The sequence below is a fragment of the Megalobrama amblycephala genome, linkage group LG8 (assembly GCF_018812025.1).
Source record: "Megalobrama amblycephala isolate DHTTF-2021 linkage group LG8, ASM1881202v1, whole genome shotgun sequence".
NCBI lineage: Eukaryota > Metazoa > Chordata > Actinopteri > Cypriniformes > Xenocyprididae > Megalobrama > Megalobrama amblycephala.
The window spans coordinates 3597187-3610069 of NC_063051.1; the positions used below are offsets into that span (position 1 = coordinate 3597187).

The 12883-nt window shown below is 35.6% G+C and overlaps 1 protein-coding gene across 1 annotated transcript in view; it reads right to left on the minus strand.

Annotated features, from left to right (window-relative positions):
- The window catches only part of tex264a (testis expressed 264, ER-phagy receptor a), an 85314-nt gene continuing 72431 nt past the window's right edge, over nucleotides 1–12883 (minus strand). Inside the window, exons 3-4 of the mRNA XM_048198776.1 lie at nucleotides 8985–9165; nucleotides 1–858 (exon numbers count right to left, since the gene is read on the minus strand). Coding sequence (XP_048054733.1) covers nucleotides 545–858; nucleotides 8985–9165 — 495 coding nt within the window. The 3' untranslated portion in view covers nucleotides 1–544. The remainder of the gene's footprint in view (nucleotides 859–8984; nucleotides 9166–12883) is intronic.

A 12883-nucleotide genomic window follows, 5' to 3' on the forward strand; every position in this document is an offset into this window, starting at 1 on the left:
TAACAACATGCACTTTATTATTCTCACTCATTTCAGTTCTATCCTACAGCAACAGACAGCATTTGGAATGAATAATTCATGTTTTGAAGCAGACACTACTGAATACATCATCTGTAGAACATGTTAATGAAATAAAATGTCTGACTAAGCTTCATTTAGTTGCGTTAATAGTGTTACCTCATTTTCAGAATGTGCCTGATTTACTTGCTGCCTAAATGCAGTTCATGATTACCGTGGGAAGACAGACAATAGAAAAAGCAACATATACAATTAGTTTTCTCAGAAATAAATACAAAGCCAAAGAATAACGTGTATTTCATTAAGTCTTTAATAAAAGGATCTGAAAGGGATAATTGCTTGTTTGCTGATAACAAAGAAGTAACTTTTCAGATATTTAGGGATGTTAATTTCAAAGACTTACAAAGAAAAAAACAGCCTTTGATGATTTCAAAGACACTGACAAACTTTCTCCCTCTCACACATGCACCCACACTCACATATGCGCTCATCATTCACCCACATTCCCTCTAATCCGCTTTATCCCTCACTCCTCCCTGTTCCCGATTGTTTCTCCCACCATCACTGGCTTCTGCTGTCCATTATGGTCTTCCTCCTCCGCTTCGTTTTTCTTCTCCTCTTTCTCCTCTTCCATTTCCATGTCCAGTTCTTCAAAGGAAGAGCCACTGCCTACAGACTCACTGGATCCCTTGCCCCCTTGGTCCGCATCCTCACTGTGACCCTCTTCCTCACCCAGGCCAGGCTGAGAGCTCTCCAGCAATGGGGCAGAGGCCTCCACCACATCCCTGCTCTCTTCAACCACTTCCTGGGACACTGAGCTTGACTTTTGCTCCAGCTCACCTGGAACATAAAGAATATTAACAGTTTAATCAATTAACATTTTGACCCCATAAGACAGTATCCCTCTACACTTAAAAATAAAGGTTCCAAATGGGGGTTTTCACAGCGATGCCATGAAAGAACCATTTTGGGTTCTCCAAAGAACCTTTCAGTGAACAAAAGAACAATTTTTTTTATTAGAGTGAAGAACATTTTAAAGGGTTAGTTCACCCAAAAATGAAAATTCTGTTATTAATGAATCACCCTCATGTCATTCCAAACCCATAAGACTTTCGTTCAGTTTTGGAACAGAAATGAAGATCTTTTTGATGAAATCTGAGCGATTTCTGTCCCTCCATAGACAGACTACACAACTGACACTTTGACACTTCAAAAAGTGGGATCATAAAACTTATGAATTGAGTGGTTTAGTCCAAATTTTCTGATGAGACTCGATCACTTTATATGATGAACTTGTTTAATTTAGGCTTTTATTCACATATAAACATTGATCAGCAAACACAAGCTCAACCGAACCTGCTCGACGCGCGAGAACCAACCTCTTCCAGAAGCTCAAACGTACTGCGTAACACATGAGAAATTGTGCTTCCGTTTACCATAACTGATGTGTGATTTGATGAATGTTTATATGTGGATAAAAGCCTAAATTCAATCTTTTCATCATATAAAGCGATTGAGTCTCTTCAGAAAATTTAGACTAAACCACTCATATGGATTAGTTTTATCTCTTTATGAAGGTTTTGAAGCATCAAAGTGTCAGTTGCGTAGAGAGACAGAAAGCTCTCAGATTTCATTTGTGTTCCAAAGATGAGCGAAAGTCTTACAGGTTTGGAACAATATGAGGGTGAGTAATAAATGACAGAACTTTCATTTTTGTTTGAACTATCCCTTTAAAAAAACTAAAAAACCTTTTCCCAATAAGTTCCATGGAAGCAATGATGCCAATAAAGACCCTTTTGGTTTGATTGTTTTTAAGATATAGGGCACATTTTTATGTAGGGAAATCTGTATACTGTGCTCAAAAGGATGATATGAAAATCCTTTAATACCATTAGAAACAATTCTGAGTGAACAAACTGTACATTATCATTAAAGACAAGCTAAGTAAAGTTGAAGAACTTGAATTATAAAACTAAAAAAAGAAAATGGTACAGTTTAAAGTCCTGCTGTTATCACTGATAGCCTTTGGGGATCCTTTAATGGCATTTCAGCATCAGAGTGTTACAGTCATTTACTAACAGCAGTATAATTGCAAGAAGCTGTGCTGTTATCGTGACACACACCAGGTGAGAGTTATAATTGCCAAAAAGCTAAATATGAGCTAAAACAACCCCCAAAGGCTGCATTTGTGCCAAATTAAAAAAATACCTCCAGAGAGATTTCAAATATTTAACTCAGAATTAAAGGTTAGACGCTGGTAAACAGCTGGGATTCTCTTAGCTAAAAAAGGAAATTCCTTAAAGGTGCCGTAGAATGTGTTTTCAAAAAATGTAATATAAGTCTAAGGTGTCCCCTGAATGTGTCTGTGAAGTTTCAGCTCAAAATACCCCATAGATTTTTTTTTATTCATTTTTTTTAACTGCCTTTTTTGAGGCATAATTAAATATGCGCAGATTCAGCACGCGGCCCCTTTAAATTCTCGTGCTACCCGCCCCCAAGCTCACAACTGCCTTAAACAGCATAAAGTTCACACAGCTAATATAACCCTCAAAATGGATCTTTACAAAGTGTTCGTCATGCAGCATGTCTAATCGTGTAAGTACAGTGTTTATTTGGATGTTTACATTTGATTCTGAATGAGTTTGATAGTGCTCCGTGGCTAACGGCTAATGCTACACTGTTGGAGAGATTTATAAAGAATGAAGTTGTGTTTATGAATTATACAGTCTGCAAGTGTTTAATAATGAAAATAATGACGACTTTTGTCTCTGTGAATACAGTAAGAAACTATGGTAACTTTAACCATATTTAACAGTAAATTAGCAACATGCTAACGAAACATTTAGAAAGACAATTTACAAATATCACTAAAAATATCACTAAAAATATCATGTAATCATGGATCATGTCAGTTATTATTGCTCCATCTGCCATTTTTTGCTATTGTTCTTGCTTGCTTACCTAGTCTGATGATTCAGCTGTGCACAGATCCAGACGTTAATACTGGCTGCCCTTGTGTAATGCCTTGAACATGAGCTGGCATATATAAATATTGGGGGCGTACATATTAATAATCCCGACTGTTACGTAACAGTCGGTGTTATGTTGAGATTCGCCTGTTCTTCAGAGGTCTTTTAAACAAATCAAATTTACATAAGAAAGACGAAACAATGGTGTTTGAGACTCACTGTATGTCATTTCCATGTACTGAACTCTTGTTATTCAACTATGCCAAGGTAAATCCAATTTTTCATTCTACGGCACCTTTATGAATCGAGTTTAGTGGTTACTATACAAACATGCTAAACACGGCAAAGACTCAAAGCAGCTGTGTTTTTTACTATGGCTGCACATTGATTACATAAAAAAAAAAAAAAAAAAGAATTACACAAAATGCTAATTTATTGGATTAATCAATAGTTGCTGTGAAAAGCCTCCAAAAGAAGATAATTCAAAGACACTACATTATTATAGACAAGTAAAGCAATGAATAGGCATTACAATGCGGCTTTACAAGTCAATAGATTGATTATTTACATATAATTGAACATAAGCCTAATCACAGAACAAAATCCTTTTGGAAATCGAGTAAGGGGCTGTTTGAAAATGGTAAGAATGGTAACTTGAAAAAAAAAGGACAAAAGAATAATGAAACTGCACTGAGTCTGAAAAAAAATCTTTTGGGCAAGAGGCTATGATCTCTTTTTAAGGTGCAATTTAAGAGGGTCACGACTGAAATCCCTTGCTGAAACTAAATGCTTACAATGAAGAAATAAAGTGACTGAATCACAATAAGGATGGAGATAGATGAAAGAGGGAGGGAGAGAAGAGGGAAGAAAGAGAATCTACAGTACACTGAGAGTCTAATACCAGCTATATGAACTAGAATAAAACTTCCCATTCTGCCTAATTTCTTTTAATACAGCAGTGAATTTAACCTCTCATCCTCCCTGCCAGCATTGTTTTAGATGGAAAGAAATGATCCCTCTCTCGTCTAGTCCATCTCAACATATTAGATATGGCATCTCAATTAAGCACCAGCTCTCTGCTCATTGTGGAGATTCACACAGGCAGAAAAGAGGAGCAATGAGGGGAAGACCTTTTCAAACCCCATTAGGTGCCACAACACACCTTATATTTGCCCACCACATAAATGTCTCCTCTAAAATGCCTGAATGAATGGTCTTTTTATAACAGTAATAAACTCCTGGTCAAAGCATGGGCCTACTTAGCTATACAAACCATGAACAATATGAATTTATATGTTGGAACATGGAATAATTTATCTTCAAAATTATTTAAAAAAAGATATGTATATATATATATGTATTTGTGCTCTTGACGCACTGATCACAAATGAATTTATGCACAGACACATTTCAGTACATTCACGATAATGTTTCCACATACATTCAAGATAATGTTTTTATCTGTCATGTGTATGTTGCTGTGTTTAGTAATTCTGAATGGAGCCGTGTAATGTAGTAGATACATCCAGTCAGGTCAAGTTTGGTTTAGTGTTTTTTTTTTTTTTTTTTGCCATCTCTATATGGTTCTGCTCGGTATTGTAAGTTGACATGTCTAAAATGTAAACAAGCTCTAAAAAGCTCCAAACAAGCTCCAAACACATAGTGTACACTGAATTCTGAAAAGTTTTGTTCTTTGTTGTTTTTTTTTTTGTTTTTTTTGTATGTGCTTTGGTGTGCATAAATTTATGAATTATATGGACTCCTTATACAGTGTCCTCCACAAAGGTCAGGGAACTGGGATGGCCATGGCAGAAGCTTCATTTTGTGCTCAGTGACACATTTTTGTGTTGGTTTTGATGTTTGTTTTGGATCATTGTCCTGATGGACGATCCAACCACTGCCCATTATTGGATTTCTAGCAGAAGTGGTCAGGTTTTTATTTTTTATCTGTAAGTATTCGATAGAATCCATGATACCATGTATCTGAACAAGATGTCCAGGACCTCTGGCAGAAAAATAGGTTCACAGCATTAAAGATCCAGCAGTATATTTAACCGTGTTCATGGGTTACTTTTTATCCATGTGTGCACCAAACCCATCTGGTGGGTTTGCTGCCAAAAAGCTATTTTTTTTGTTTCATCTGACCATAGAAGCCGGTCCCATTTGAAGTTCCAGTCGTATCTGACAACTGAATATGCTGGAGTTTGTTTTTGGATGAGCAAAGAAGGATTTTTCTTGAAACCCTTCTGAACAACTTGTGGGGATGTAGGTGCTGTTTGGTAATTTTTTTAGGCTTTCTGAGACTCAAGACTCAACTAATTTCTGCAATTCTCCAGCTGTGATCCTTGAAGAGTCTTTGACCACTCAAACTTTCCTCCTCACCGCGTATTAGGACGATTTAGACACACGTCCTCTTCCAAGCAGATTTGTAACATCTTTAGTTGATTGAAACTTCTTAATTATTTCCCTGATGGTGGAAATGGGGATTTTCAATGCTTTAGCTTTTTTCTTATACCCATTTTCTATATTGTGAAGCTCAACGATCTTTTGCTGCACATCAGAACTATATTATTTGTTTTTTCTCATTGTGATGAATGATTAAGGGGATTTGGCCTTGGTGTTTACACATATTTGTACTCCTGTGGAACAGGAAGTCATGGCTGCACAATTTCATGCTCCTAGTCACCCTGGTGTGCTAAAAAATGTAAATGTGAATATACTTCAGAGATATTTTACTCAGAAGAATTTCTAGAGATGCCAATAATTGTGGCAAACGTGTTTTGGAGAAAAACATTTATTTCATAACGAGCTTTTTCCCCCATTTTCAATTCTTTTCCTTCAATGAAAGGTTACAATTTTGTGAATTTTTTGAATGAAAGATCAAAAAGATAAACAATGCAGATTTTTTTTCACAGCCACCTTTGCTCATATTTACCAAGGGTGCCAAAATTTGTGGAGGGCACTGTATCATTTAGTCCTTTTGGAGTCTCAGAGTGTCCTTTTTTTGGAGATGCACCTAAATTTACCTTGAAAAAAGCTTGATACAGTTTTGTGAGAATCCTTCAATCTGATGCTGGATATAGCAAATGAAGAGAAAATAAACACGTTAAACAAGATAAATGATGTATGCTTAATTTCACAACAAGTATGCAACTAATAGCGATTAATCACAAAAAAGGTTAATTGCATAAAAAAGATTAATTGCATAAAGAATTTAATCTATTGATAGACCTAATATATATTTTAATTAAAGTATAAAATCAAATGCACTGATACCTAATCAGGAACCGTTACCCAAACTGTTCATTTAAAACCTACTCATTCTTGTCCAAATCACCACAGCTAATTATAACCTCTCAGTCGGAGTATGTGAGAAACCTTTTAACAACCCAAAAGGGCACTGCTAAGATTAGACTGGGCTTTCCGGTCCTGGTGAATTTGCCTGTACTTGTCCTTCACATTGTGCACAGCGTGCCCTTGGTGCTCTTGAGTACCATGACACTGGAATTAGCTCTGTTCACAGCTTGGATGACACCCTCTAAAAGATCATTGTCACATCTGAGAATGGCCACTTGAGAGCACAGCGTGATGCTCAGAGGGTCCCTAATTCACCAGCTCTATCCATTTTTCCTAATCACTTTCCTGGGTATAACAACTCACCTTATTGTCATTATCGGGTTCAGCTCTAGACAGATCCTGGCCTGCCTGAGTCGCAGATTGTCAGAACACAGGAGATAGACACAATAGTTCAAATATGAAAAACATATTTTATTTTATGTATTTAATATATTTTATATACACAAAATATATATATAAAATAAAAGATATCTTTATTAATTAATAATTCAACGTATATGAAGGGCCTCTCAAATTTCATTCCACCGTTGTATATCACTGAACAAACAAGAAACGGTTTTGGAACTAACAGGTCAAATATTTGATACGTGTGGAAGACCTTCCAGTCCTAGAAATTGCTTCCAGACTCTCCAAGCGGTTTGAAATCTCAACAAAGCTGAAGCATATCTTTCCTCGGAAAGCCTCTTAAATCGCATTTGCCTGAATTAGTTTCTAAATTGGGTCCAGTGGGATTGTTAACGGAGCTTCAGGATTTTTGTTCAGTAAAATGTTTTTAGACGAAAGGGATTTTGTAAGAGGACAGGACTACGTAATTATACAGTAGGTACAGTAAAGGAGAGTGTGAGTGAGAATGAGAGTAACAAAACCATATACATTAGATTTATTTTACAATAATCAATATGTGTATGTATGTATGTGTGTGTGTGTGTGTGTGTGTGTGTGTGTGTGTGTGTATAGGCTACACACACACACACACACACACACACACACACACACACACACACACACACACACAGGCTTATATACTGCTTAGGTATGTGGTGTGAACAAAGGTCACGACACGTTCACACTGAACTCACTGAATGTGTCCAATGAGCTTGATATACCAGCGCTGACATTCAAACCCTGATGGAAGCATTTCTCAATGCGTAAATCTAAGGTTCTGTGGTTCAAGTTAAAGCACCTAAGAAATGAATAAGAGGGTAGAAAAGGAATGGATGGAAAGAAAGAGAGAGAGTGAAAGAGAGATGTTCTGAACTGCCCTGCAATCCCCCAAATGAAGGAGTTTGATTCACAACCTGCACTTGTCAGATCCAGCTGAGCAGCTGTGATTGAACGGCCTTTAATTAAGAGAGCTGCAGGCGCTCACACACACACACACACACACACACACACTGAGCTTAGCTGTTGTCCCGCTGGAGTAATGACTCTGTTTAGCTGTGCAGAGCAGAAAACAGCCCTCGGACTTTAGCATCAATCTTCACAGCCATTTGTTTTACTGACCACAGATTGAACTGTGGACAACTGCTGCTGTGACTGAGCCACGCACCCTCATTTTTCTCAGTTTCACAGAGCTTGTCGGCTCACAGCAGAGACATAATATGGCAGATAAGGTGAGACTACTGTGCAACTGCTCTGGAATAAATGCAAGATGAATGAGTCCTTATAAACACATTCATGCAAGTGCTCACACGTTTCAGATTCTGACAGATTTATAACATCTGATATGAGGGTAATGGTTTGGGATCCCAAGCAGGGGTAACTGAAGAACTGGACACTGAACATGGCAATAACATGAGCCATCTGTCTGTATTCTTGTCTGTAACTACATAAAGACACAGCTGCTATTTTTCTTTGCTAGACTGCGATATAACTTGACAATGGATGAGAATCAAGAGACAGGGTTTTTATGGAATGATTTTCATGGTGCTTGTTTCCATTAATGGAATGTCTGCATTTTTTCACACTGTAATGTCTGCAATATATAATATATGCATCAGAGTCTTTAAATAATGCTTGGAATCATACAAAACCAGTATAATTTGTAAACAAATGGTATAATGACATGAATAATAATAATAAAATAAATGAATGCTCTTAATTTAAAAATATTTAAAATATTATTTAAATTATTAAAATAAAAAAATGAAATAAAATAAACTAAAAATAAATGTATAAATAAAAATAATATTAATACAAATAAATTAAATTAATAATTTAATTTAAATACATATATAAACATTTAAAACAAATATTTAAACATTTAAAGAAAATTCATACTGATTTATTATGATGATGATTAATAATATTAAAATATTATTAGTATTATTTATCATCATCATCATCAATACTAAATATCTAAAATAATCAATACTGATATATTCACTGAATACGTTTTACAATTTGCAGTGACCAAACACGCATAGCATTTTGAATTGATTTCTAATTTGTTATTATTGTTCTGTCGAAATATAAAATGTATCTCATCATTTCAGGACAGGCTAAACATTGCCCTTGCTTATTAAAAATAGCATCACAAAAGAACCGGAATCGTTAAGTGGAATTGGCATCGGAGCCAGAACAGTAAAATTCCTTTCATTCTAAATTCTCATCCTTATGCTGGCCTGATGAGTAACATACCCGCCCCTGAATCTGTGACATCAGCGTCTTTATGCTCCACTGTTTCCTCCATGTCATCAGATGTTTTCTTCTCATAAAGTTCAGGCACGCAGAAGTCCATCTGAGTCTCTAGAGGACACATGTAATGGATCAGATCTCCTTTGCATATCTCCAGGAATGGGTACGCATTTAGACTCCTTTCCTACAGGAAAAAATAAAAGAGAAAAATGATTAACGTTGCATACTCACAATGTCTCAGCTGCATAAATGCTGTGGCCCTGTATGTGCAGTGCTAAAACCACCAAGGAACACTGCTTCAACCACAATAATAATAAAAATAATAATATTCTGGAAAATATCTCCATATATTTCCATGCAAGAAAGAATATCATATGACTTTGAATGGCAAGATAAGTATAAATAATGAAAGAATTGTTCGTTTTGGATGAACTATTCCTTTTAAAGTTCCTTTAAAAAAATCTGCTAATTATACACAATTGTAAATTTCTCATGCATTTCACCAGAAGGTTATATCAAACTGTTGGGTAACATGATTTAGCTATTCTAATATTATTTAGGCAACATAATAGCTATATAAACATCAAACCAGGAACTGAAAAATTAGTGGTGACACCAAGTTATTTGCTCTTTAATACATTCGGTACTAATTATTTCTCTTCATTATAGCTAAGAAGGGAATGACACTGTCCTCTCCAAAAGACCTTCAATGATGTCCCACCTCATTAGAATCAAACTTAGGCCAGACCTTTACTGATCAAACACACCAGCCTTATGACAACTTTGCAGCTGGACTAGGCAGGAGTTTACACCAATTAGTCTTCCTTTAATGAAGCAGCCTCATTAAGGACCAAATGCCACTGTAATGATCTGAAAGAACAATGCAAAACAGCAAGCTGATCAGACTGTTTCCCAAATAAAATCGCTAAGCGTGAAATTGTGAACTAAGGTTAAGACATTCGGGACTATTATTTAGATATAACAGCTCTAGCGTGTTTTAACAAATGGCCAAAACATTTAGATGTAAATAAACCACTGTCACTTATCAGCCCGAAGTTTTAAATCTCTATTTATTCATTTCATTCCATACTACCAAAGCAATTGCCTTAGTTTTATTTTTAGATATAATATAATAATTTATATCATAAAGCTCACATGTAACCAACGACTAGAAGCTTATTGTTTCAGAATACGTTCAAATAAGAATAGATTTAAAATGCATAAAATAAGAATGTGAGAGCATTGGATATTACATGTCATAAAACATCATTAAGGTTTATCTATACAGAACCAGAATACATGTGCAGAAAATACTTTGCGATGTATGGTAATAAAAATGCAGATGCTAGCAACATCAGACAGGGCTGCAATATCCTTTTGTACTGTGAATGATTTGATATATATTTATATATGTGGAGGATGTTATATTCCACCAAGCCCTCAGGATAGAACTGTGCTTCCATAATTGTAATGGCTCTTCATGCTAAGAGCTTTGTTTTGATACAGTAACACTGTTTAGAATGGCCCATAGAAAACACAAGTGCCACAGTAAAACAAGATACAGGCCAGACACAAACAAATATACACTGCCCGGCCAAAAAAAAAAAAAAAGAAGAAGAAAAAAAAAGTCGCTGTTTAAATAGGCAAATGCTTAAGAGTCTGTGATTGGATCATTATTGCAGTGATTATTATGTTTCTAGCATGTTGTATGTTCTTCTAACCCTAAGTGAAGGAGTGTCTAGCTTTTCATTTCTTAAACAACCATGTAAGAGGACACATCATGGCCATATTCCAGGATGACAATGTCAAGATTCATCAGGCTCAAATTGTGAAAGAATGGTTGGGCATGCAGAATCATTTTACACATGAATTGACAGACCTTAAATTCATTTAAAGTCTTTGGGATGTGCTGGACACTTTACAGACTGCTTGACTCTTGAATTGTCAATACAAGATCTTGACCAAAAAAATAATTCACCTCTCGATGGAAAAATATCACAACATTTATTTCAATCAAGAGGTGCATCATTTTTTATAAGCATGACATTACACTTTTTTTCAGAGCTGCTGTATAGATAAATTAACTAAACAAACAACTAATGATTTTTACAATGGAAATGAATCAATTCTGAACTTAAGCTGCACAATGACACAATTTTCCTCTATAGCTGCTGTACAGCCAAAACAAACTTTGTTACATTATTTTCCTGCTATCACTGCAAAGCTGATTTGAAACAATCTGCACTGTAAAAAGCGCTATCTAAATAAAGGTAATAACTTCACTTAAGCATTTGCCTATTTAAAGGTGCAATATGTAAGAATTTTGCAGTGTTATATATTTTGTTCACTTGAGTACTTACAACATCCCAAATGTTTGCAACTATTTGTAAATTGTGAGAAAATTGCAATTTTAACCAAGGCTCCGGGACGTGTGAGGAGTCGCCTGTCAATTGCGTCATACCCGCGTTGCCCTCGGTTTCCAGTTTAATTTTGTAGAAACCATGGAAACACCAAAGACGCTTTAATATATTATATGTTTTAATAGACAATGGAACAACTGTTTTGATATGTTTATAGACAGAAAACTAATTATTGTTATATAGCTCAACACATTTAGTCTTATTGTTTAAATCTAATTTTCTTGATTTTTTTTTTGCGAGTACCATGCTTTACCATGCCTCAGAGAAAACACTATTTTGTCAAGTAGCTAACATAGCATAATCAGATGCAGCTTTATTTTTAGTAACACTAATACAGCATTTTCTCCATCATACAATACCTTTTAAAATTAATTACATGCCATTTATCAACACAAGCCATCCAGCATTTAATATGATATTCTAAAACTGATCTATCTTACTGCAGTGTGCAACAAGTGTCTCACAGGAGCCGCTGAGTGAACGCTCAGAGTAACGTTAATCATTTTCAACACACTCAAATGTATCTAATATGATAAACAGAGCTGTGTTACCTCATACTCATGTTAAGAAAAGCGGAAGCGGTGCCGGCGACTGTGGCATAATAAAAGTTCTTTTGCCCGTAGCGTGTGTTGTGCAATCGCTCCAGCGGCCTCATTCAGCTCCCACAACACACGGTCCTGCTCTGCTTCATACCACAATAACGTTAAAAATCGCATCTATTTACATGATTTGTTCCCGAGTCCCATCCCAATGCTTTTCCACGACTGTTGAGATGAAGACCACATATCCCAAGATTCCGCACTTAAACTTGGCGTCATCAAGCTATGCCTTTGTTTTGAATAGACCTCTAGCGAACAGAAAATATTACATAGTGCACCTTTAAATCCAAACAGCAACTTTTTTTTTTTTTTTTTGGCAGTGTATATGTACAAAAATGTGCACAGGCAAACTTAGACACATGTCATTCATTAACAAAATAACTTGATGGTCACAATAAATAATTATTATAAAATCTCCACATTTACTCAAAGAGATAAAGAAACTTTTGAAAATCAAAAATTAAGGATTAACTGGCAGTGTTAAATGTTAAAGACTGGAAGAAAAAAAATCATCTTGAAGGAAAATTTTTATGAAATTTTATGAAAAAAGAAAATAATACAGATTTTTTTGGCATATAATTTTACATAAAGAAAGTTTATTAAAGCTGCGGTATGTAATTTCTTTGACAGTACTAAAGCATAAAAATACCATAATATTTTTGCAGAGATTTAGGAAACATGCCAAGTTAAAATACTTGTTTCTCTGTAAAACAATGCTACAGCCAGTTATTCTACTTTGAAATGTGCATTCTGTGTCGAAATGTCTGTTTTTGCTTTGGTCTGTGTGACCCCGCACGCTTCCAATGTACTCAATAGTATTTTGACACCCCAGGTTGTCAATTGGTGGAAAACACAGCATATTGTAGCCATGGAAGCCAGGAAA